This window comes from Callorhinus ursinus, unplaced genomic scaffold (genome assembly GCF_003265705.2).
Source record: "Callorhinus ursinus isolate GAN/ISIS: 27379988/994484 unplaced genomic scaffold, GSC_fseal_2.0 scaffold7, whole genome shotgun sequence".
Taxonomy (NCBI): Eukaryota; Metazoa; Chordata; class Mammalia; order Carnivora; family Otariidae; genus Callorhinus; species Callorhinus ursinus.
The window spans coordinates 76,137,596-76,164,696 of record NW_027397069.1 but is presented as its reverse complement, the minus strand read 5'-3'; the positions used below and the strand labels follow the sequence as shown (position 1 = coordinate 76,164,696).

Below are 27,101 nucleotides of genomic sequence, written 5' to 3'. Positions count from 1 at the left end.
ATGACCAAGGTGCGTGCGGGCCCCCGGCGCCGACCGGGACCCGTGCGGAGCGGGTGGAAGGCGAGGGGAAAGAGGAACGACTGGCCGTCTTGATTCTGCGCTCCTGACCTCTGCACGGCTCCTCTCCCTTCGCGGAGCTGGCTGGGGTGAAGTCCCGAATCCGGACGCTGTGGGAAGGGGCCCCAGGGGTCCTAGGCCAGCTCCGATGTGGCGCGTGGCGCCGGGCTGGGGGTTATGGCCGCCCTGCCCGGGACTGAGATTCGGTGGGCACGTCCCACCCAAGAAGCGGGACACACGCCGTGTGTCCTGAGGGGAGCAAGGTACTAGGGAGACCCTGGGGCTTGGAGGGGTCTTGTCTCGAGTTGGAGGAGGTAACTTCCCACCTTCCCCAACCCCAGGGTGGGGTCACCCTGAGGAGATGCCGGCAGGGCTGTGCTACCCAGCCTTCCCTCTACGCTAGAGGGGAAGAAAGGAGAGAAAGGGCCTGGGAGTTGCTGTTTGAAGGTGGGGAAGAGAGAACCTCTCCACATCGTGCGACTTACTCTCTCTAGAGGAGAGAATGAAGGGGACTCCCTTCCCTGTAGGTCCCTGACCCACAGAGAGAAACGCTCGACACCTCTTCAGAAAACCCATCTTGGACCAATATTGTACCTCTGCTTTCCTTTCAGAAAACCCTAGAAATTTACTCTGTGGAGCTCAGTGGAACGAAAAACATCGAACAAACAGACAAGGGGAACGGCAAGGAGAAGTACAGAGGCCTGAAGAACTGCCTCGAGCCCAAAAAGAATCACCGTAAGGAGGAGCTTACGAAAGAACTGGATCTGGTCAGTTGATTTGGTCCTTAAGCCAAATGTGTCCACTGCCTTTCCCCCTTGAGAACTTGGAACTTACCTCTTAACAAAAGGAAGATCAATCTCAAGGATTTGAAAATCCCCATGAGATTTGTTTCCTAGTTTAAAATAAATGGTGTGATAATATCTGCCCAGGGGTCAGGCCTTCTGCAGAATTCCTGCATTCTGGTTGTAGGCACTCCCAGGGAGAACTCTGAGTTCCCTCTGATTCCAGTCCCCACAGGCACAGCCCAGACCTCTCTCCTTCCTGGCAGTTTCACTGAGATACCCCTAACCAACTGCCAGTTTTTAGCTGATAAGGGAAAACTATTGGAGCTGGAACCATGCAGGAAGAAAACAAGACCACTAAACCTTGCTAGATTTCTGGCTATGTATGCCCCATGAAAAAGAATAATTTCACTGGTAAGAATATTGGGCTTGGATTCAAAGGACCTTAGGCTCAATTGAGTTCCACTTCAGTGATTGGTAATTGGGAGCAAACTACCTAGCTTCAGTGAAGCTCCATTTTCTTTATGTAAAGTGGGAAATAAACAATTTGCATGGATGAGGGGAAAAGTGAGAAAAGAGTAAGAATATTTTGTAATTTATGCAATTTATAATTAAATTATAATTTATAATTAGTAATTTTGTTATTTATGGAAGCATAATATTATTCCTGTTAAGGAAGAACTTTGGAGTTATTAAAGCTGGCCACCATGGGCAAGATCTGCCTCAGAACTGAAACGTGACAGGTTATGTTTCAGGAATGTCAGGGGGGAAACTTCTACAACAAGCTTTAAGTCTTACTAGATCATCCCTGCAGTTCATTGCAGACTTTAAAACTTATTGTTCGAGCGGACAGTAGTGGTGTGAGTTCGTGTGGGCTAGAGAGCCCATTGTTAAATATTCAGGAATTTGGCAAGTTGATTGATGCTGGGTTAGCATCTTGGAACTTAGTTATGGTGAAAAAATCGGTAAATGCTACAAATCAGAGTTTTTTATTTATTTTACCTGGAGAGCTTGTTAAACATTTAGCAGCACACCACTAGGCATTTGCCCATGTATGTTCTGACAGACATTTAAGAACACAGCCCTGAAATAGGACTGACCTGAATTCAGATCCCAGTTTCATTGACATTCAGTTCCTATTTCAAAAAATGGGAAGTAAAGACAGTGCCTACCTGTTGGAGTTGTTAAAAAGGTTAAATGAAATAAAACTGGAGAAAGACTTAGCACAGAACCAGATAATAATCGTTCTTATTTCCTACGTATCTCTAGCATTTAGGATTGAAGACACATCTAGTCTTCCTTGAAATTGTTACTTATAACATAAATATATCTCCATTCTATCATATGCCTGTTTATTATCAAGAGAATCTCCCTTCTTTGAGCATTTTGTGAAGATGTATAATATAGAAAGATAATTTTCATAGTGTTAGCTAGTGTTCCCCTGCTTCCTGGCTGAGAGAGGACCATGTTTCCTTCTTCTTTCCCAACATTCTCACAAGAATCCTATAATCTGATTTGTGACCGCATACTGGGATGCCCTCTGGCACATTAGAACTTTGACAAGAATGAAAGGATCCCTGGCTGCTGAATGAACAGGCTGATAATGTCCAAAGCCTGAGCCACAGGATGCTGCCCTGAGCTATTCTAGGGCTGGCCAGCAGAGTGCGCCACAGGCACCCACCATACCTCCTGCCCCAGGCTCTCATCCCCAAAGCCAGGGCTGAAGAAGGAAAGATAGTCAGCCTCCTCCTGCCTCACGTACAGGCCCCTTAAAGTCTGAGGTCCAGCCATGCAATCTAATCACCTGTTACTTGTATCTGACCAGAATTTAGCACACTGCACAAAACCGTGTCTTAATCCTTTGAATCCCCAGCCATATCTTTTGATCAATATTGGTACAATGACTAAATGAATAAAGCAGAATCTGGCTGAGGAGAGGACAAAATAATTTTTTAATTGGAAAATCTAATCTCTTAACACAACAGGTAACTTTTTTGCATATACTTAAGAAAAGAGATGGTTCTAGTACCCATCACAGTATAAATCTTTGTTTCAGATGATCAGAGCTTGAAGAATCCTGAGTGCTAGGTTTTCTAGGTGGGGCAAAGAAGGCTTTACTCACCCCTGGGTTTTCAGAGACAGGAAGAGGCTTCTAATCCTGTAGCCCAGTGGCTCTCAAGGGACAGGATAGGAGGTATTTGCCCCCCATGGGACATTTAGTGAGGTATGGAGACATTTCTGCTTATCACTACTCCAGGGAGGGTGCTAGTAGGTGGCATATAGTGGATGGAAGCCCGCCCCCCCCAACAAAGAGTTATTGGCCCAAATGTCAACAATGCCAAGGTTGAGAAACTCTGCTTTAGTCTAATGATTCTATAACAAAATTAGCAAGTGTGGCCCATACTGGTATTTATTTGGCAGTTTTAAATCTGCCAGGGCTTCTCTAACAAGTGAACTCCCTGAGTCTCAAGTACTTGATTAAGGAAAGACTTGCTTCTCTCTACCGGAGACTACCTGCCCAATGAGGGCTCCATGGGTAAGGAGTTGTCAGATGGGTCTGGTCTGGTTTGGTATTGCTCATCACCCTCAACTAATCCCAGAACTCAGGTCTGAACTAAGTATCCAGATCACTAGCACCCGGACAGCAGGCAGGTATGCTAGAACATGCACGTGCCGGAGATCAGATTGAGATGAAATGCATTGCTTTGTTCGTGAGAACTAAAGACAGCTAATATGTAGTAAATGACAAATTAAGTCTGAACTCAAGGGATGGCCAGAAAATGCCCTGGCCGGTAAATCAGAAGAGTAAGCTTCTCCTGTAGCAAGACTCTCTCTTCCCTCAATGCAATAACCACCTGGCACAGAGGGTTTTCTCATTCTCTCCCTCACTCTCTGGCCCCCTCCTATCATCAGTGCTTCTCTCAGTTTTCATGGGCTGGGCAAAGCCTAGGGTTTGAGTATTTTGGAATTATTAATGAACTTTCTTCTTCCTTTCATGGACTTCAGGATGACCACAAACTCAGCATTAAGGAACTGGAAAAGAAATATGGTACAAACATCATTACAGTAAGTCATCAAGGGATTGGGGATTGGGAAGAGAAGCCCTGGACTATGCAAAGGACTGTACAAAGCCACGTGCTTAGGGTGTATGGAAAAGTCGATGGCATCTTTAGGATGAAGCAGCAACTTTGAGGATGCCAGTCACCCACATGCCCAGCATGTGAGAGAGGGCTGGTTGACCTCAAAAGCTGGCATGTCTGAACTAAAGCCTGGAGTCAAGCCCCTCTGCTGAGCTGGACACCTGGCTATAAACATTTCTTTTGATTGTAACTGCAGGAAAGCTGTGGTATCCCCAGAAAGGCTCGGACACTTCCTTATGGTCATGGTCAGAGGTTGCTTTAGATCCCCATGTCCAGGAAGTATAATGGTCTTATCAAAGAGTGGGGAAAACCAATGTTAAAAAGCAACCATCCAGAGTGACAGTCTTATAACCCTGCTGTCCATCTCTTCCTCTGAGAAGGAACAATGACTCCAGGACACACTGGTGTGCTCTCAGGCGTCTGACAAATTCCCCCACCACAGGATTGCTTCCTTGTGTGAATTCAAACTCAAATTAAGTTTCAAAAGTTTTGGTGTTTTGACATCAGGAGATTTGGATACATCTGTTCAAGTCAACAAAAAGACCTACTGTGTGCAACACACAAGACTGGCAGTGAGAGGGCCAAAGAGGGGCAGATGATCCCTGGTCTTAAGGAGTAAGAATTTCAGCAGGGGAGGCAGGGATATAAGAGGAATATAACCTCCAGCCTGTTTGACTTAGATGGCAAAGAGAGGTCTAAATGGTGTGCTGAGTGAGTGACAGATTCTGACCAGAGGAGCCAGAATGGGATCCCTAGATCATGCAGTGTTTGAATCAGGACATAAGAGGAGGATTTGGGTTTAAGTTAGCAGAGTACCCAGGAGACCGGAGAGGACAATCTGGGGTTTCTGGGAGCTAATGTGTGTGGAAAGGGGAGGGAGGGGATAGAAAATGAGACTGAGGAGAGGTAATTTGAGTGAAACCATCAAACACTTCCATATTAAACTAAGGAATAAGGACTATATTAGTTATACACAATTTCTAAGCAGGGAAGTGATTTAAATAAGATTGGCTTTCAAAAGGTATTTCTATAAGAAGATATATACAGATACAGGTAGGTAGGTGGATGGATTTTTTTTTAAGTGGGAGATGGAAAGGTCTAGAAGAATGAGACAACCCAGGAATATAAAATGAGGAACTGAAACAAGGCAGCGGCAGTAAGATGGGAAGGGAAGGGGACAAGGTTTCAGAGAAATAATTGGTAGGACTTTGTTTCACTGGGGTATTTGAACAAATCCCTGATCCCAGTTACCAAGGTAGAGAAGCAAGAAGAGGTGATTTGGTCAGGTGGTCAAGAGGGCCATAGCGGGACACGGGGCTGAGAGATTAGAGAAAACAGCAGGAAGGAGATGGTGATGAATTTTATTTTGACGACAAGTTAGTGACTTCAAATCCAGTTATTCAGCAAATATTTGAGCCTGTATTACAGAACAAGCAGGACACCCTATAAAGGACACGAAAATCAACAAGGATAAACTCTTTTTTTAAAAAAATATTTATTCATTTGTCAGAGACAGAGGGAGAGAGAGCACGAGCAGAGGGAGGGGCAGGCAGAGGGAAAAGCAGACTCCCCACTGAGCAAGGAGCCCGATGCGGGACTTGACCCCAGGACCCTGGGATCATGACCTGAGCCAAAGCAGCCACTTAACCAACTGAGCCACCCAGGCGTCCCAGAGTCTTTTTTTTTTTTTTAATTAAAGATTTATTTTACTTACTTTAGAGACAACGCATGAGTGGGGGGAGGGGCAGAGGGAAAGTGTCGCAAGCTGACTCCACACTGAACGTGGAGCCCAACACAGGGGTCGATCTCACGATCTCAAACAACCATAAAGTAAGGCCTGAGATCATGACCTGACCTGAAATCAAGAGTAGGAAGCTTAACCAACTGAGCCACCCAGGCACCCCAAGGATATAGTCTTTAAGCTGTCCTTTAAGTAGCTTACAACATGATTAGGAAGAAAAAGTAATGACAAGACTTTCTCCATAAAGGATAGTTTGTGGGGAAAAAACCTTATGAGTTACAATACAGGATTTCAAGGGGGGTGGAGGGGCCTCTGTACCCCTGTGGAAGCCATGCTTACCAGGGAGGGCTTCTGGCAAGAAGTGACCACACATGGGCTTCAGAGTTTGGTAGAATTTATAACTCTTAAGATGAACAAGAACTTAGAACTTGGGGTGGATATAGAGAAAAGCAGAAAGACACCAGACTTAAGGATGAAAAATTAGCCAGTGCAATATGTAGAAGTTCCAGAACAGAATATTTTCTAGATAGTTACCACATTGCCCTTAACCTTGGCGATTAGCTTTTGTGTTTCGAATCCTCCTTAGCCAAGTTACTCCTATCTCTAGATGAATCTCCAAGAAACTAAAATGCCTTAGCAGAGTCTAATATAGTGGCTCTGGAGCCAGATTGCCTGGTCCCATTTAGTAAATGGATGATTTAACCTCCATGTGCCTCAAATTTCACATCTGTAAGATGAGGATAATAATTGCACCTTCTTCAAAGGGTTATTTTGAAGAGTAATTAAGCAAATATACAGAGTACATTGCCTGGCTGATATTAAGCATTAATATTAAATATTCTTTTTAAAAAAGTGCGAGTTGGGGGAGGTGAGGCATCATCCACTTTTCCCAGGCCCTTCTTGGGCATGGTAACTCCTACCCACAATCTGCAGAAAAATGACATCCAATCTGAGGGAATAGAAATGTCTAATTCCTGTTTGTTTTTGTCTGGCTTTCTCAGGGTCTCTCTAGCACCCAAGCTGCTGAGCTCCTGGCCCAGAATGGGCCCAATGCCCTCACTCCTCCCAAGGAAACACCGGAGATTATCAAGTTCCTCAAGCAGATGGTGGGGGGGTTCTCCATCCTTCTGTGGATAGGAGCCATCCTGTGCTGGATTGCATTTGGGATCCAGTACTCCATGAATACAACCTCATCCCTAGACAATGTAAGGGGGCCTCCTTCCAGGGTTTGCTAAACTAGTAATGGGAAAACAACCATAAAGTAAGGCCATTAGTGGGCAGAGCAGTGGGCTGTAATCAGGAGTCTACACTGATCAATTACTGTGCAGGTTTGGGAAAATCAGTAATTTCACCAGCTGTAGAATACAAATCATAGCTGACTTTCTGATGTCCCAGAGGCAGCATGAGCATGAATTTTAGAGGGAGAGAGAGACACACTATAAGTTCCTGAGGGGACAAAAAAGATCTATATCCATGTGAAATATTTTGGGTTTCTCTCTCCTCAAAGCTAATTGTGTCCCTTTAACATGGGGAGCATCTATGCCTGCTGATACCAGTACCAAAACCAAAAAACTGACCTGGCCAGCATGATGCTGAGAGAAAGAAGCCAGATGCAAAAGGCCACATACTGTATGATTCCATTGATAAGAAATGTCCAGAACAGGCACACCCTAGAGACAGAAAGATCAGAGGCGGTTAGGGCTGGGGGCAGGGGTGGGGAATGACAGCCACTGGGCAGTAGCCGTCTTATTGGGATGACGGAAATGTCCTAAAACTGGCTTGTAGTGATTGTTGCAAAATTGTGTAAATTCATCAAAAATCATTGAATTATACACTTTAAGTGGGTAAATTTTGTGACCTGTAAATGACACCAGAATACCACTGCCATGTCTCTCACCTTCCCGTGGAGAGCTCAAGCCCTAGGACCTGGCTCATTCCTGATGCCTGTTCTTCTGATAGATGCTTCTTCTCCTTACCCAGGTATACTTGGGCTGCGTGCTTGCCTTGGTCGTTATTTTAACAGGTATCTTTGCTTACTACCAAGAGGCAAAAAGCACCAACGTCATGGCCACCTTCAATAAGATGATCCCACAGGTGAGTGGCAGCCATCTCTCTCTGGTCTCCACATGACTTCAGATGAGGAAGCATCAGATAACGAGGAGAATGGGGCGGGCAGAGGGTCAGTGCTCCACCCATTGCTGTCTGAGAAGTCTTAGGCAATCTTTCTGAAGCCCCATTTCCTCACAGAGTTTTGAGATAATCAGGGAAGTAAGATACAGGAATATGCTTAGTCAAGAGCAAAACAGGACAGAAACATCAGTCATCACACAACATCTTCTATTACTCCTCTTGAGCTTTGGTGAACTGTTCAAACAAAAGTAATTCAGGTGCATCCAAAAGTGAGTTGTAGAAGTTTGGGAGTAGTCCCTGGTAGCCAAGGAGGTCAACCTACAATTCTTTATCTGTGACCATTTTTACACCCATTTTGGAGTCTCTCTGCATGTTGCCCCAAACTACTGTCAGTGAGGGATGCCCACTGCTCCTGTCCTCCCACAGGACCCCACGTTAGGAGTTCTCTAGGGAGACCACACACCACTGTCAGCACAGTGGGAAAACCACACTGCCCCTGGCCCACAGAGCTGCCAGCTGGAGAAGGTTCTGGATGGAATCGTCCATGCTAAGAAGTGGGAGATCTGCCTTCCACTCTGTAAAGTCTTCCTGACCTGAGCAAGAGTATTAAACCCTTTGGCTCAGCCATCGGGGTTCTTCCTGGACATCCCAGCCAAGATCATTCATCCTTAATTGTCCCTCTCTCTGTCATGCTTGGGGCTGTCAGTTTGCTATATCTGCCCACAGCAGCGTTTTCTCGTTCCAAGAATATCTCTAAGAGTTCCTCCTCAAGAAAAGATAGTTCTTAGTGTCTTCAGGCCCCAAGTAAAAGTCTTTTGTTGCATTTTTGCCATTCTGACAGCTGTGTCTTCCAGTGCCTCCATTCTGGAGATGTGGGGAGATGAGGATGGAGGAGAGTTGGCATCATTCCAGGATCTGAGGCATCTGTCACTGTTTTCTTTTGCAGCAAGCTCTTGTCATTCGAGATTCAGAGAAGAAGACAATCCCTGCAGAGCAGCTGGTGGTGGGAGACATAGTGGAGATTAAAGGAGGAGACCGGATCCCTGCAGACATCAGGTTGTTGTCTGTTCAGGGCTGTAAGGTAAGTGCCACAGGGCACCCCAAATATCATACTGATAACTAGCTGCCATTCTGTTGTCTTTCTAGATCTCAGTGTGACTGGGGCAGGGAACAAGATGCCTAGTCTTGAACTTTTTCCAAAATTTCTTCTAGGTAGATAACTCATCTCTCACTGGAGAATCTGAACCCCAGCCCCGCTCCTCTGAGTTTACCCATGATAGTCCCCTGGAAACAAAGAACATTGGCTTCTATTCTACAACCTGTCTGGAAGGTAAGTCTGCCTGGTTCCCATGACTACATGCACCACCCGTATCACCTCTCCCCCACAGGCTTAATGTTCGAATCTCTTTACCATCTCTTGCTACAAAGCTTTTCAAGGACAAAACATGGAACTGAAGAGCCCAGAGAACTTTGTAATGTTGTGTGCTAATTGATCATGTAAACCAGCAAAGAGAAGACTATAAGCAGGCTATGGTCCCTTCATAGCTGAGGATCCCCAGAATAAAATGTGTACTTCACCTGTAGGCACAGCGACTGGCATGGTCATCAACACAGGTGACCGCACCGTCATTGGTCAGATCGCCTCCCTGGCTTCAGGAGTCGGAAATGAGAAGACACCCATTGCCATTGAGATCCAGCACTTTGTTCATATTGTGGCAGGAGTGGCCGTCTCCATTGGCATCCTTTTCTTCATCATCGCAGTGTCCCTGAAGTATCAGGTCCTGGACTCCATCATCTTCCTCATTGGCATCATTGTGGCCAATGTGCCTGAGGGTCTCCTGGCCACTGTCACTGTGAGTCCATGCTGCTAGGTGGCCTGTCCCCTGACCCCATTAACACATGGCATTCTGCTGTGCTGGGTGTGCGCCCACCATAAACTGCGAGTCTCCTCCATCTTCAGAACAACACTCCCTCCCTGTCAGGGGACACCATGGGACATTCTTTTTTTTTTTTTTAAAGATTTTATTTATTTATTTGACAGAGAGAGATACAGCGAGAGAGGGAACACAAGCAGGGGAGTGGGAGAGGGAGAAGCAGGCTTCCCCGCGGAGCAGGGAGCCCGATGCGGGGCTCGATCCCAGGACCCTGGGATCATGACCTGAGCCGAAGGCACACACTTAACGACTGAGCCACCCAGGTGCCCCTACCATGGGACATTCTGAGGAAACTGTTTTTTAGAGAGACAAATGGAATTGTGATATTGTTAACATTTTTAACACTGTCCTAGGAAACTTTATATTTTCATTTTTAGGAGCTCTATCTGCAAGTTCATATTATCTTTCTCCTTAAGAGCTCGATAAGATAAAAAAAAAAAAGATCTAGATAAGATGCAAACCACCACTTACAGATTTTCAGGAAGGCTGACACCTTCTCTACATTTTCATATTTCTTAAAAAGAAAAAAGAATCCTTGGCAATTTCTACAACTGAGGAACTTGGGCACATTGTTCACCTCCTACATTTAATAGAAGGATTATGGCATATATATATAGGGCTTTATGTGGTTTATCAGCCACTGGGTCAGCTTTACCGCATCTGTAACTCTACCTCTGTCCTGAAATCAGTCCGGCTCCAGCTGCTTCTATGTTATGGAGCCTGAGTTCAAAATGATGATTTTTCTCAAAGCTTCTTCCTCTCTCTCTCTCTCCTGTCCAGGTGACTCTGTCTCTGACAGCTAAACGGCTGGCCAAGAAGAACTGCTTGGTGAAGAACCTGGAAGCAGTGGAGACCCTCGGCTCCACCTCTATCATTTGCTCGGACAAGACTGGGACTCTGACCCAGAACAGGATGACTGTGGCTCATTTGTGGTTCGACAATCAGATCTTCATAGCTGACACCAGTGAAGACCATTCAAGTAAGTCTTCTGGAACATTCAGGGTGGCCCGAAGCTATGGACTCGAGCAGAGGGGGCTGAGCAGAACATGGCAGCACTGGTGTGCCAACCAATCAGAGGATTGGTTGACTAGTATGGATATTAGGTCCAGGACCCATAGCATCCACTGTTCTGTTTTCCAGACCAAGTCTTTGATCAAAGCTCTGGAACCTGGGCCTCCTTATCAAAGATAATAACATTGTGTAACAGAGCTGAGTTCAGACCAGGACAAGAAAGCGTCCCCATCATGAAGGTAAAGCTTCAGTATATACTCGGTCTTAAATCATAGCCAGTTTGAAGTCACTTCCTCTGTTCTGATTTGGTACTTGATTTAAATCTCTCCAACTGAGTGAAGTTTGTACTAGTAAGAGCAAGTCTGATTCACAAGACCTGCAGAAAATTTTCTTCACCCTAACTTGCTTTGAGAAATCACCGAGATGTCTAAAAGTCCTCACAACAGTGATTTAGGTCTATTGAGAATTCTGTCTCATTCCTGAAAATGAATGTACCTTTAAGTTACTTTCCTTTACAAGCAAGTAGATATAATCAAAGTTCCTTTATTACATAAATGCCATTCACTGAAGTTTAAAATATAATTGGAAGGAAATAGAAGGCTTGACCTTAGAACGTATTCCTCTTGGCAGCAGATGCGGTGCTAAGGGGCCCTGGAATGTTAGCATATACAAAAACAAACTTTCCTTTCTCCCCCTCCCTCCTCCCCTTCCTCTCTCTTCTCCCCCTGTCCTCTCCTTCTGAGTGAGTCACTCAGTCTATCTTCTCCTGGCTTTTCTATTTGCCATCTGTTTCCTTCATTGACTCTTTCTTTCTTATACTTTTTGTTTGGTTGCTTTTCTTTGTCAGACAGCTCATCAATTCTCTTCTTGGCCCATCAGTTCTCTGTCCATATCTTTCAAATCCTTATCTCCAGTTCTGATTTTTCACCCAAACTCCATGGATCTCCGATTAGCTGTGTGCTCCCACTTGAAAGTTTTGCCATGTTAGACTCTGAACAAATTACACTTGCCACCTTCCACTTGTACCCAACCTGGCTCTAAATCACTATCTTGTCCCTTTTCTATTTTTCTATGACATAACCATTTTAATTTATCATCCAGTCCAAAATTTTTGGAAGTCATCTTTAACTTTCTTCGTTCCCAATATCTAGTGAATCACCAAATCCTGTTATTCTTGCTTCAAATAAATATATAATTTTACTTTTCTGTTATCGTCAGTACCTTACATCTAATTAATTATACCAACCTCTTGATTGGCCTCCATGATTCCAGTTTATCCCTCCCCCCAGTCTTTCTTGCATACCAGTAATTTTCCTTAAATACTTCTTTAGATGAACTGCTTCACCTAACTTTGCTCAAAAACTTTCCATGCATCTGTTTTCTGCTGCTTGAGTTTTGGACCTTGCCTGACTTTCAGGGCCCTCTGAATCTGTCTGCATCCTCCATATCCACCTGTACACTCAGCACTTACAATGGAACTCTTCCACTTCATGCCTTCATTCATGGCAGTCTGATTTCCAGAAGGCTTTCTTTTGTTCCTTTGTCTGCCAGTTATCCACCCGTCTTTCAAGACTAGTTCATAGCTGGTTTTTTCATGGAACCCTCCAGGTCTCACAGAGCTCAAACTGTTTTGAATTTCCCTAATGCCAGTAAGCAGCACCATTCAGTTTAACACCTCCACCATGGTTCAGTCAGTGGCTCATTGTGATGCAATCGTTTATTAGATACTGAGCTTAGTCAGGTCGTCTGCTGGCTCATTGAAAATAAGCACAAAAGAACCAGATTATGTGCTACAAATATTTGTTTTCTCTTGATTCTCAGAGAGTTGTGGTTGGAGATGCCTCAGAAACTGCTCTTTTGAAGTTCTCAGAGGTCATTTTGGGTGATGTGATGGAAATTAGAAAAAGAAACCACAAAGTAGCTGAAATCCCTTTTAACTCGACCAATAAATTTCAGGTGAGTTTTTCCTCACAACTAAATCTTTGTTATCATAGGAATGGCATTTCTACCTGTAAGTGTCCTTTGGTTAGTATGTATTTTGAATGATATTTGACTTCAAAAATAGCCTTCAGGGATGGAGGGCCTGGGCATCTGGTAAGCCCAGAACAGGTTTTCCTTGCTGGCCTCTTTCCTTTGCCAGAAATAGGTAGAGAAAAAAGAAAAGTGAAGATCTTGTTAGGGCCTGGCTGTCCCTATGAATGATTGATCTATATTATACCCACCCCCCGACACACATATGCCACCTCCACCCCCACCCGGTAACTTGCACAGGTCAGGGGCAAAAGCCACATCCTACAGGATAAATGAAAAGTGGGGGATGAGGGAAAACTAACATTTACTGCTCCCTTAGTGTGTATCTGGTTCTTTCATTTAATCCTCACGATAAGCCTGAGGTAGGATTAATTAATCTCAATTTCTAGGTGAGGAAGCAGGTCCCTAGGAAATGTTGATGTGACCAGAGTTCCCAAGCACCTAAGTGGCACAACCAATTTTCACATATATTTTCAACTCCCAAGGCCATGCTTTTTCTACCACCACACAGAACAGTTTAGTTTGGGCCTTGTGAGTAAACCTTGCCCTTTGTGAACACCAATGAATAGTTTCTCAGATGACTGTTACCAGCCACAGTGCTTTCCAGTTCTGCCCCATATGCAGTTGACAGGGACCTCCTTTCTACCCATTGCTCAGGAAGAAAATGGCCACCATTGCCTATCTGTCTTCCCTCATTCCAGGCTGGCCAATGGTCAACTAGTTCCATCCTCCTCAGGGTGGGACAAATGACAATTTGTAGCCCAGTTTACTGCTGCAGGTGGCACTTCCCATAGACTCCAAAGCCCTGAGAGCAGGGCCTTGTGACTTGGTCTTTGCATAACAGGAAAGTATATAAATAAGATAACCATGTTTGTGTAAAAGTTTCTGGTGTTTACCCACACATTTTGTTTGGATGGCATTTAGGATTGGGAAATAACTGTGTTGCAAACATCTCTGTGGATAACAAGCCAATGAAGAATTGTAGTTAGCCAAATAGACAACTAAAAAATGTATGAAGTAAAATATTAAAGCCAGTAAATCAGGTCTCTTGTTCAAAACAGACGTGAAAATAGAATGAGTAATGATCCTAAAATAACAATAGTAATGATAGTTATTATATGCTAATTTCTACATGTATAGAATCACTCAATTCTCTCAACTCTACAAGGTAGGGAATGAGGAAATTGAGGTACAGGGCATTATCGCACAGCTAGTAAGGGCCAGAGCCAGGATTCAAGCAGACCCAGGGAGTCTGTGCTCTTAAGGAGTAGATCCAATTGTCTTCTAATCAGGAACAAGACTCAGAATCCTGCTGCGGCCCCATCTACTCTAGTAAAGACTTTCCTCATCATGTGAGAAATGAGAAGAAGCAGGTTCCATGAGGCCTCATATACTAAATGTTGAAGGGGAAACTAGGCTACCCAGAGTTGGGACTAGACAAGAGGACCTGTGTGGGTTCCTGCAGAAGAGGTCAAAGGGCCTCTTTGGAGGCTGTTAGTGCCATTTTATATCTACACATGAGCAACACTCAAAAAAGAGTCTTTGATGTTGTGACCTTGGAAGGTCTCTGGGGTATCATTCAACCAAAGGAAACAAAGTAGAAAGTCTATGTCTTACTGATTTTAGAATAGCAATTCCCCAAACTGAGACCAGCCCATAAAAATATTTCCAATAGTTTGTGGCAAACTGGAAAATTAGGACAGTATTTTATAAAGTTCTATATAAGGATGAATGTATTTAATTTAAAAGATTATCCTTTGTATGCTACCTGACTAAGGCAGGGACTCTGGAGCCTACTAGCCTGAATTCAAATCCCAGCTCAGCCACCTATTAGGGCACAACCTTGTTCTTGCCAGTTAACCCCTCTGTGCCTCAGTTTCCTTCCTTGTAAAAGGTGATAATAATAGTACCCATAGCCGTAGGGTAGTTTCGAGAATTAAATGAGTCAATGTGTGAAGCACTTAGAAGAGTACAGAGTATAAAAGTGTTTATTGTTTCTACTTTTTAAATGTTAAAATATCCTATCTTCGAGAAGAGGATAGTGATAATAGATGGGAGGTTTTACTTTGGTTTTGGTTAGTTAGTTGGGTTTTTTTTAATGTGTTTACTTGGCCATTAAAAACAATAACAACAACAACAACAAAACTATGCTTGCCCTCTACTTTTTTATTTTTTATTGTGCTCCTCTCTGGTATCCAGAAGGCTAAGAACTACTGATTTAGAATCAACTGATAGGCCCAAAATGGTAGGGTTTTGTTTTTGGGGTTTTTTTTTTTGTAACTTACTCATTCTCTTTCAAACACTCCAGCTTCCTGAAATTCCTTTCGAAGGCTTAGGAGAATACCTGGTATATAACAGCTTCCATAAGACTTAGACATTTTATGTAACTGGTTTTTTTTTTTCAGATTTTTTCTGATTACCTTATTAGGATGAATCTGGAAATAGAATCAGTAGGTGAGAGAATGTTGATATTAAAATTGTGTTACTTAACTGTCCTGAAAGCCTGTACGTGAGAGTGTCTACTTCCTCCACCCCTACCATTTTCCTTCACCTCCAGGCAGTAAAACTGGATTAATTTGGAGCTGAAGAGGCATAGAAACTCCTGCTGCCCTCATGCCTGCCTGAGTTCAGAATAGCTGGGGACCCAAAGTCTGCTACCCATGATAGGGAGGTAGAGACAAGAAGCAAGAAGAGGTGGCTCACAGTCCCCTGACCCCTATGGGTACCACCGGAGATCTGGTTCAATACACAAGACTTCACAGGGCAACAACCACATCTGGCCTCCCTAAAGCAACTAGTTTCTGTTTGAAAGATGAGATCTACTTATTTTGGATTCAAATTCAGGGTGCCGCTCTGAGCAGGACCAAGTCTAGATCTCTGCATGTTACTTGACCACAAAATAAAAAGGATAGAACATGCCTGTAGTGAACACTCCTTTTCATGCTAAGGATAAATAGCCTAATGAGAGAAAGGGATGTCTTTAATCTTCTTGTCATGTTGCTACTTAAGAGATCTGTCCAGTTCAGGCCCTTATAAGTAAAGATGGTGTCATTATTCAATGGCAGGGAATACATAACACACTCAATTCCTTCCCTCCCAGCTCTCCATACACAAAACGGATGACCCCAATGACAAGCGCTTCCTCATGGTGATGAAAGGGGCCCCTGAGAGGATCTTAGAGAAGTGCAGCACCATCATGGTCAACGGCCAGGAGCAGCCTCTGGACAAGAACACAGCCGAGGCCTTCCACACAGCATACATGGAGTTGGGAGGCCTGGGGGAGCGCGTGCTGGGTGAGCTCTTGGTGGCAGAACCCTTACCTGTCACCTGTTGGGTGTGAGGCTCTATGCCAGGTCAAGGCACAAGAGGAGACAGGCTTATTATTTAGTTGAGTAGCTATGCATCTACATGAATCATAGAAAGAAGAAAATGATAAACATACGAGAATATTATATGGTAGTACTGAGGAAGGTGGGGTAGCTTCCAGATAAAGAAAATCTGGGAAGATTTTATGGAAGGAGTTACATTTTAAACTGGGCCTTGCACAACAATTCTTGAAGGGAGGTGAGGTAAAATATTTGAAGTAGAGGGAACAACATAGGCCAAAGCACAGAGTTAGAAATGGTTGGGGTGTGTGCCCACATTATGAGTGAGCCAGTCTGTGTAGAGTGTTGCAGATGGATAAGATGGCATAGTCCTAGGGGATGGGTAGGAAAGATAGATTGGAGGGCATGATATAGAGTGCCTTATGTGGGTGAGAAACTGGGGTTTCATTCCACAATCAGAGAGAGTCACAGAAGGCTTTGGGATGAGTGAACCAATCAGAATTAGAGTTTAATTCTTGGCAGGAGCAGGAAGAGGAGAGGCATGGGTCTCAGGAGGAGGTGGCTGCCCTTGTTCAGGTAAAAGAGGGTGGGAATTTGATCCAAGGCACTAGGAAGGTGATGGAGGGGGCAGACACAAGAGACTTCATGGAGGCAGAACTGGTAAGACTTAGCAACTAGTTAGAGGAGAAAAATAAGTTTAAAATAATGTTGAAGTTTCTCACTTGTTTATCAGGGAGAAAACACTGCCAGTAATAGAGACAGGGGTTGTCAGAGGTGGAAGGAACCATAGAAATAGAACAACTGGTAGGAACCTAATTGGGGTAACTTAAGTGGTATCACAGGGTATATTCTGTCCTGAGAATCTGGGTTGACAGAATGGCACCTGTGAACTATAGACTATGAATTCAAGGTAACAGAAGTTCACAGTTGATGATAAGGCTCATTAAACGTCATAAAAGTTCTTGCCAATAGAGATGGAATCTGTGGAATGTGTGTTTCTAAAGGATATTTGAGCTTGTAAAGCAAATGAAATAATTAAATGAGGTGATAATGCTATAAGCATGCCTTAAATAGCCCACAGCACCAGGTAGTGTTTCCAATGCAGGATTGATACCCATCTGACAAGAATCGCTCTAGGAACCTTGTGTTTGACCTCTCAGACCCTGTGCTTTACTGAAATGTGTGAGGCATTGGGGCATGCTGAGAATAAATTTGATATAAAAGCTGATGAGAAAGTCACATGATCTTAGGAGTCCCACCAGACACAGGAATCCCTTCTACCTTAACCTGTGAGAAGCAGATGCCTTCTGAGTACAAAAGGTTCTCCATTCCTAATGGCCTTTCTCTCACACTTACCTTGATTAAAGACCGAGCTTCATACCATTCCCCTGGTGCCCCAGATTCTTTCCCCAGTTTATGCAGTAGCATGTGCTGTTTTCTCTGCCTCAAATGGCCATCCCATCCCTAACCCTCCCTTCTCCCTGGAAAACTTCTAACTCCTCTCTCAAGAGTCAACGCACATGTGACCTCCTTGGGGGAGTCTTTCCTAATTCCCCAGGTGGCTGTTCTCTATAACACTCGCTATGGTGTGTTTGTTTGTTTGTTTGTTGTTTTTTAAAGATTTTATTTATTTATTTGACAGATAGAGACACAGTGAGAGAGGGAACACAAGCAGAGGGTGTGGGAGATGGAGAAGCAGGCTCCCCGCTGAGCAGGGAGCCTGATGTGTGGCTTGATCCCAGAACCCTGGGATCATGACCTGAGCGGAAGGCAGACGCTTAACGACTGAGTCACCCAGGCACCCTCACTATGCTTTTTTATGCTTTACCTCTTTATGTCTCTGCCCCCACACTAAACTGAGACATCTTCAGAAGCAAAGGCCACCCCCTCTTGGTTTCTGTATCCCTAAAACATACCAGAAAATCCAGTGGGCACACAGTAAATTACTTTTGGATGAAATATGTCCTTCCTAATTACAGCATGCATTTTGGAATTGAAAGAATAAAATGATTCTGGTATACTCTCAAGTATTAGTAAAATAGTAAAGGAGTGTGTGAAAATGTTCCTCCTTTTCTTTTGTTATTTCTTATCCTAATTTCATTGACTCCCAAATTCATGTGCATTCCAGGTTTCTGTCATCTCTACCTGCCAGCAGACGAGTTTCCAGAAACTTATACATTTGATGTAGACACCATGAACTTTCCCACATCTAACCTCTGTTTTGTGGGGCTCTTATCTATGATCGATCCCCCTCGCTCCACTGTACCTGACGCAGTCACCAAATGTCGGAGTGCAGGGATCAAGGTGGGACCTATTTTCCTGACTTAAGAAGTCCTCCATTTATGTTGTCTAAGAATGTTTGCCATCAGAGATAGTATTTAAGTCTCAAAATAAATATCATAATCCCCCACTCCCTTTTTATCTCAACTTTCACTATACTAAGATTCTAGTAACTGTCCCAATCAAGGCAAAATGTTGTGTCAGTGTGGAGCAAACCACAATAGTGACTGCAGTGAGAAGGCCATGAATTGACTTTATCTTGCCCTAGATTATGATGGACAATAAAAGTTTTTATTACTTAATCTTAAGGTTCAGCCTCCAAAATCCATTTATCTTCATATTATCAAAGCCAAAATATTAGTTCCATTACCATGTTAATATCAAGACTGTTGAAGCAACATGAGGCTGTCTCAAGTACACATCCCCTAGCCCTTTCACAAGTTAAGGTAACATCCAAGGGAAAGGGCCTCCTCTAATGTCAGAGAAGGAAAAGTAAGAAGCTCAGAAGCAAGGATAGATCCAATGAGATCAGTGTGTTCTTCAGAGACAGTTTTGTCTTTGATCTAAAGATCAAGAACTGCCCATAAGGGCAAACCACTATAATCACTAATCACATTCTACTAGGTCATGGTAGAGTAGGTGATACTGTCTGGCCAGCCGAGTTTCTCATTGTCCACATGCCTTTCTCATTGTTTGTGTTCTAGGTTATTATGGTTACAGGTGATCATCCAATCACAGCCAAAGCTATTGCCAAGAGTGTGGGTATCATTTCAGCCAACAGTGAGACAGTGGAAGACATTGCAAAACGCCTCCACATTGCTGTGGAGCAAGTTAACAAGCGGTAAGCACAGAACCAATGTAGCCAAAACTCAAGTTCTTACCCAAGTCCTTATCCTTGTTAGTTCTAAAGAGCTGTGCTATCTGGAGCAAATCCCCTTTTTGCCAGACACTCTATCAGGGTAATGCTAGGCTGTATTGGCACCATGAAAATTACCCGTGATGTATTCCTTACATGAAATTTAAAAACCCAGTGGAGTAGATCTGAAAACTTCAGTGCCACATCTAGAGTGAGAAAAACTGAAACAAAATTTATATGAATTTACTTACCATTGATCCAGTTGTATAATCAGGAATATTAAGAACCCTCTGTGTCTGGTGCACTCCCTTAGTGCTTATTTTGAGTATTTATTCAGATGCTTCATAACGCGTAGCTACGTGGACATATGGTAGCAAATAGAATGAAAGCTTCCTAACGAAAGATTTAGTTTTTCCTTCTGTCTCCTAATTCTTGTAATCATGACTGTCCTTTAGTCCATCACCCATTCATTCACTCATGTATTAACTCTTTCAACAATTGTTTTTTTTCTTGTTGTTTTAAAGATTTTATTTATTCATTTATTTATTTATTTGAGAGAGAGAGAGAGTGAGCACAAGCAGAGGGACAGGAAGAAGCAGACTCTCTGCTGAGCAGGGAACCCGATGTGGGGCTCAATCCCAGAACCCTGGGATCATGGCCTGAGCTGAAGGCAGACACTTAACCAACTGAGTCACACCAGTGCCCCTCAACAATTAATTGTTGAGTGCCAACAATATACCAGGCACTGTCCTAGACACTGGAACTGTAGTAGCAAACAGACTAGACACTATCCCTGCCCTTGGGGAGCTTTCCATCTAGGGCAGAGGGAGAGAAAATTAAAGTTCCTTGTGATGTGGTAAGTACAGTGATGTGATAAGTACAGTGAAGGACACACAGAGGACAAGGGTTCAAGCAGTGGGAGGAGTCCAGAGTCACCTGGACTGTTGACAATTTAAATGATCAAAGACTCCAGAGTCTCAGTGTAAAAATAAATGTCACTGGCTTTATTATAATTTCATATTATAATAATGGGGAAGGGAGAGACCAGTGAACCTCTTCTAGTTTACCCAAGCATTTATACCTTTTAGAATACAGAGCTGTCAGTTAATAAATTATTACCTGGGCAACAATTACCAGTTAAGACTACCACAAAGAATTGTAGCCTCTGGGCACAATAACAATATCTGAAGTCTAAGAGTATTCCACCATTCCTTTGTGTAAACAGCATTCATCCGACAAAAGCTTTTTGGAGCTTTTCTTAATTTGTTTTATTTATTTATTTATTTAAATTCAATTAGCCAATATAGTACATCATCAGGTTTTGATATAATGTTCAATGATTCATTAGTTGTGTATAACAGCCAGTGCTCATCACATCACACGCCCTCCTTAATGCCAAAAATAATAGGATTATACATGTCCATGCAACTCTCCTCACTGAACAGGAGATGGGATAAATTTGTTAATGCTTTTAGCTATCCACTTTATCAACTGTACCTTTATGATCATACAGTAACTGTACTTTTGCAGCTGTAGGGAGAAAGGACAAACCCTTTTCTTTTTATCTTACTTTTATATATATATATTTTTTTTTACCAGAACATAAGAACACCTATAGTTTGAGTCAAGTGCTAGGATTCTGGTATTTAGCACCAACAGGAAAACACAGACCTAAAAAAGCTCAAAACAAACATGTATAGAAAAAGGCCTGCAGTGTTTTGTGAGTAGGGGTATAAGCTATGATTTGAAAGCTAAAATGTGGAGTGTTAGCCAAGGGAAGGTGAGGTGAGAGATGCCTGTTCCTGGCAAAGGGGAAAGACGGGTGAAGGCCCAAGGGCACTGGAGGAGGTGGGAGGCTCAGGGCTGGGAGTCCCACGGGCTGCAGGGGGAGAGCCAAAGGGGAGGTGAAGCTGCAGCTGGCCTTGCAGACCAGGTGAGGGGCTCTGGGGTCTGCTTCAAGCGCACTGGAAAGCCTCTGAAATGTTTTAGCAGGGAACAACACAATCAGATCTGCATCATTAATAGTTTCTAGAACCTTACTTTCATCAGCAGCAGACAATAGTTTTCCTCAAAGAGGACCTCAATAAATTGTTCTCCCTACACGGCTCATTGCGCAGTAGACACTATAAATCTGAAATAAGCAACAACACAGAATTGTTACCCATGTGTGTTGGCATAAGCTGAATTCAAGGACCCAAAACATTTGAACAGGAAGTTTTTTTACCCTCTTTTTACTCCTTAAGTAAAACATTGCCCCACAGGTGTTCCCACCCATTCCTACAAGCAAAAGGCTATTTGGCTTATTACTATTGTATGATATCAGAAAATGGGCCTTACTGTTTTGCCTCAGTTTACTCTCTTGAAATGGAGACCAAAGTGTCCCCAGAACTTATAACCCCTATCATCCCACTAGAGTATTAATATCAAGGACATTGGGTTCCTGGTAAAGTCAAAGAGGTGTCAGCCCACTTCCTGCCCAGAGCAGTGTTTCAGCCTAAGATCCCACCTTTGGCCTCACTCAGTTCCTTCTTGCCATTCTAGGGACGCTAAAGCTGCGGTGGTGACTGGCATGGAGCTGAAGGACATGAGCCCAGAACAGCTGGATGAGCTTTTAACCAACTACCCAGAGATTGTCTTTGCCCGGACATCCCCCCAGCAGAAGCTGATCATCGTGGAGGGCTGTCAAAGGCAGGTGGGTGGACAGCAGCACCCAGAGAAACTTCCAGGTCTGTCACCGTCCTGTGGGGAAATGCAGGGCTCAGATCTGGATCCCAGATCAGGGCTATGATACTTTTTAAACCTCTTCAGAGACAATTCTTCATCACTTTACATTTCTACCCTCTCAGGGGGCTGACCCTCCACCCTCCTTTGAGATCTTCCTGCATGCAGGGCTTTCTGACAATGAAACATTTGGTCCTGTGGTAGGTGTGCAAATAGAAAGATTTGAAAATGTAAGATACAGAAGAAAAAATGTAAAGACACAAGATATAAAAGATCCACTTTAGCCTGCCACACACAATGGTTTTAATTACGGAACACATCTTGTTTGGAGTTTGCTGTTCTTGCTTCTGGGATTTCCGGGCTTTATCTTTTCCCCAAAACAGACCGTTCATTTCAGCTCCAGTTGGTCCTACATTCTCCAGAAGAAAGGAGACTATGTTGATTTTGTCCTACCTGTGACCCCTTAGATCTGCTGACGCCCATTTTCTCATGTGTTCCCATAGAATGCAGTTGTCGCTGTGACAGGGGATGGTGTTAACGACTCTCCAGCTCTAAAGAAGGCAGATATTGGGATTGCCATGGGGATAGCAGGTTCTGACGCAGCCAAAAATGCAGCTGACATGATCTTGCTGGATGACAACTTTGCATCCATAGTCACAGGGGTGGAGGAAGGTGAGTGAGGTCTCAAGTGGCCTTACCAAGACAGCAGTCACCTGGGGGATCAAAAGCAAGTCCTATGAGAGCAACATCTTTGCCTAGGTCGCCTGATCTTCGACAACCTAAAGAAGACTATCGCTTACACCCTGACCAAGAACATTGCTGAGCTGTGCCCCTTTCTGATCTACATCATTGTTGGGCTTCCCCTGCCCATTGGCACCATTACTATCTTGTTCATCGACTTGGGCACAGACATAGTAAGTAGCACTAAAGGGAACAGGATCTGATAACTGCCCCAAGTGATGGCAACTTCAGGGGCATTACCTGCAAGGGCAAGGAGATGGACTAAATCAGTGCTCCTCAAACTTTGATGTGATGGGGCCAGAAGGTCTACATTTCTAACATGCTCTTAAGTGATACCAATTCTGCTGGTCCACCAGCTGCACTTCAAAGCAAAGGACTAAAGAGATCTGTCAAATGTTTGGAAGTTAAAACCACTTCATTTCCTATAAGAGCTTTTCAAGACATGAGCTCTTTACCCTCCCCCCAAAATAGGCCATTGGTCAGTTTCAGCTCATATGCCTCCCTTCCCTCTTAAGAAGATAGAGCTATCACTAAATAGCCCCTGTAATGCCGGGGCCCAGTGTCCAATGTGATAACCCATAACTGCTCCTTGTCAAGTAAAAGAATCTGATCTGGAAGCGCCTCACCTACACGCAGTTAGAAGTAGCAGGTATTAACACGTGATCAAGCCTCACATTGACCTACAATAATGTCACGTAAACCCTCCCCTCTTCTGGTATGTGTCCATTTAAGAAATTATGACAGTTACCCACATGGCTCCAGCTTACATAGGCAAAGGGGGAAAAAGGCAACGGAGCAAGCTGAATTCACAATGAGAATGCAGCAAATGGCGCCTCCTACCCTCTTGTTTGGTACAATACCCAGGCAGTCAACACATTGCGGAAAGACTAAAGATATCTTTGCCTTAGAGGGGAACCAGGCTCCTCATGCTTTACAGTCAGATCATTTTCCAGGCTCTTTCAATTCACTTCTTTTTCTCCACTGCAGTGCTTCTTGCATCACCTGGGAACTTGTTAGAAACGAAGATTCTCTGGCCCCAGCTCAGACCTTGGGAGAGACTGGAGGTGGGAGGTGGGGCCCAGAGATCTGACCTTTAACAGGCCTTCCAGATGGGAGGACCTGTGAGAGAACCGCTGTGATCCAATGGCATGCCTAAGGAGGAGAGGATGGTAGGGAAAATCTGCCCCAGAGGAGAAAAGTTTTTATAGCTAGCATCTTTAGAACTGCCAGCACATGGTGATAAAAAAGCAGACTGATTTTAAAGTCAACCGTTTTTAAATTCTCTAGAAACAATGAACCCCCATTGCCTACACCCTGGACAGACCGGTTCCACAACCCTACCACCACCGCAGACTGCCAGCCCCACTGCCCACTCTGAGGCCCCCTGGCGCCATTATCACTCTCTTGGTATGGCACAGTGTTTCAGGGCTAGGCCTCACGGACTGTCTCCCCTTCTAGATCCCCTCCATTGCCTTGGCTTATGAGAAAGCTGAAAGTGACATTATGAACAGGAAGCCTCGCCACAAGAAGAAGGACAGACTGGTGAACCAGCAGCTTGCCATGTACTCTTACCTGCACATTGGTACGACGAAGGCATCGCTGACCTGTCAGACAAGTGACCACCCTGAGAATTAATTCCAGTCAGGAACTGTTTTTCCTTGTGGGGCAGGCTTGGAATGGGAGGAGGAACCGAAAGGAAAGTGAGCACAGGCGCAATTCCAAAGTCATGTATAGAACCCCTGCCCTTATTTCTTTTGTGCTTTTAGGCCTCATGCAAGCTGTGGGAGCTTTCGTTGTGTATTTCACTGTGTATGCACAGGAGGGCTTTAAACCCAGCGTTCTCATTAACATCCGGGTGGAATGGGAAAATAGCAATGTGAATGACTTGGAAGACAGCTATGGACAACAGTGGGTAAGGAAAGGAGTCCTGCAAAGTCCGGCTTCTCCCCTCCTTTCACTCTCTTGCCCAGACTGATGCAGAACTTTCATTTCCCTGGACAGCCTTCATGAGACAGAGAAGGTGAAAGTTTTCTCAGTTAATAGGGCCTGTGGGCCCCTTTGTAACATTGGTTTGGCCTTTGCCAGGACTCAGCCTCCTCTCTTGAATTAGATACCTTGAGCTCGCTTTCTTACATTGGCTTTGCAATTGGTATGGAAGAATAACCAGTCCAACAATACCCACAGTGGAGCCAAATCAATTAAGTTAGCATCTTTCCCTCCTCAACCGAGTAAAGAAAACAAAGTTTCTTTCCAAACACAAGGAGGTGATCCTCTGTCAATCTTGGTGAGGTGGGAAGAGAGTAAAACTTTACAGAACTACGTTGATATTGTCCTAAAGTTTTCCCTCTGGGGTTTCATGGTCTCCTTTTTGTCTGTTGACAGACATTGTACCAGAGGAAATACTTAGAATGGATGGGCTATACGGCTTTTTTTGTTGGCATCATGGTCCAGCAAATAGCAGATCTAATCATCAGGAAAACCCGGAGGAACTCCATCTTCCAACAGGGTCTCTTCAGGTACTGCCCACATCCAACCTCATAGTTCAACCCTGGGCCTTCGATGCAGGAATGATGAGGGTTAGGCCTATAATACATGAGGGCCTTGACTCCACTGGATGTGTGGTCCTGTAGCCATGTGAATTCAGAATCTGTTTGCTTTTATGTTTCTTGCAGAAATAAAGTCATCTGGGTGGGGATTGCCTCACAGATTATCATTGCATTAATCCTCTCCTATGGGCTTGGAAGTGTCACAGCCCTGAGTTTCACAATGCTCCGGTGAGTTCCCCTTCAACAGTGGACAGGAAAGAGCCAGCCGTGTTCTGAGCTGTCACAACCTAAGTAAACATTTAGAATTCCAGCGGGTTCTTTCCCCTCCAGGCTTTCAAATGAGACAAAACCAAATCAGTTCTATCTTAGTCTGTCTTAGATTTTGACCTGCTAATTTTCCCAGAAGAGGAAATGGGTTTTCTAAACTTCACCATCCCATCTCCACCTTTAGCCAATAGGCCACTTCAAAGGCAGATGTTGCTTCTACCAGTCGCAGTCCAGTTTAAATAAGAAGCTTTCCAGTTTTATGTTGTATGACACAATGGATGTGTTGTTCTTTCCAGTAGGGCAGAGAAAACGACCAAGAAGCTCTTTGCCCATTGGCAGGGGGCTTGGCCCTTTCTTTGGATGCATTCAGACTTACCTTCCTCCCTTCTGCTTCCAGGCCTCAGTATTGGTTTGTGGCTGTGCCATTTGCCATTCTAATTTGGGTGTATGATGAGGTGCGGAAACTTTTCATCAGACTCTACCCTGGAAGTAAGTAGTAATATGATTTTTGAGACTCTGTTTATCTACTTCAACAGACTCCTGATTTCTCAGTAACTTTTTTCTACCTCTACAGGCTGGTGGGATAAGAACATGTATTATTAAGACCACCCGACTTCCCAAGCCTCCCAGTTGCACATTGGGGATGTTCTTCATCTTCTGGCTGCATCTGGGAGACTGCTGCAGTAGGGACTTACCAAAATGCAGAAAGAGAAGGCAGAAAACAGTATGAAAGATACCCACCGGGGTTTTGTACTTTCAAGCAGATATTCAACTGTTTATATATGATTTGCTTCTCTATATCCATCTCCATGTTCAAAAATATGTGAATTTCAAGGGAAGAATGACATGTTTATATGTATATAAAGTTCACTCACATTAAATAGTCTTAGGTAATCCGGCCACCTGCTCAGATCTTCCTGCTAGATAAGATGGCTCAAACCTCCATTCCATACCCTATTAAAAGTCCAATGACCTTCCTAGATTCTGTGAATTCCCAGAGAGCTTATAATTTCATAGTCACCTTGCTTAAAAAAGGTTAATTCAGCTGAAGGTTTGCAAGAGATAGAAGTGATGGCAGGTTTACATCACAGCAACATGGACAACCTCAGTTTTGACTCTCAAATATCCTTCTTAACGGTCCCCAGTCATGCAGCTGCATCCCTGCTCACCCCACCCCTCACCACCTCACCAGTCCTTTGGCGCCCTCCCTCCTCCCAGCTGGACTCCTCCCTCCCTCCCACGTTGCTCTCCACCCCGCCACCAACTCCCAAAACTGAGCTCCACGTTGATTTTGCACATTCCAGCTCCAGATGCTCTCCCATCCCAAAGAGGTTTTCATTTACCAGGATTCAGCCTCAATAGAGAAGCATTGGGGTTTAAAACAATAATATTTATTTCATGTAAAATGGTTGCAAAGCACTCTCCGGCTCTAATTTTATGCCAGTTATGTTTCATGCTTTAACTTCGCTTTATTCACATGTGACACATACATCCATGTTGACAGCCCCTAGGGGACCTCACTTGTAAGTAAAAGATGT

At 44.0% G+C, this 27,101-nt stretch overlaps 1 protein-coding gene across 1 annotated transcript; it reads left to right on the top strand.

The window, feature by feature from the left end:
- Positions 1-27,101, top strand: ATP12A (ATPase H+/K+ transporting non-gastric alpha2 subunit). The gene is given in 24 exon segments (XM_025874518.2): positions 1-53; positions 625-652; positions 654-824; positions 3,846-3,905; positions 6,722-6,925; positions 7,701-7,814; positions 8,797-8,931; positions 9,063-9,180; positions 9,435-9,703; positions 10,565-10,763; positions 10,925-11,034; positions 12,617-12,751; positions 15,927-16,119; positions 18,281-18,456; positions 19,137-19,273; positions 21,830-21,980; positions 22,513-22,681; positions 22,769-22,923; positions 24,209-24,332; positions 24,517-24,662; positions 25,133-25,266; positions 25,423-25,524; positions 25,961-26,052; positions 26,138-27,101. Coding segments are annotated over 24 exon segments (3,204 nt in total). The 3' UTR covers positions 26,167-27,101.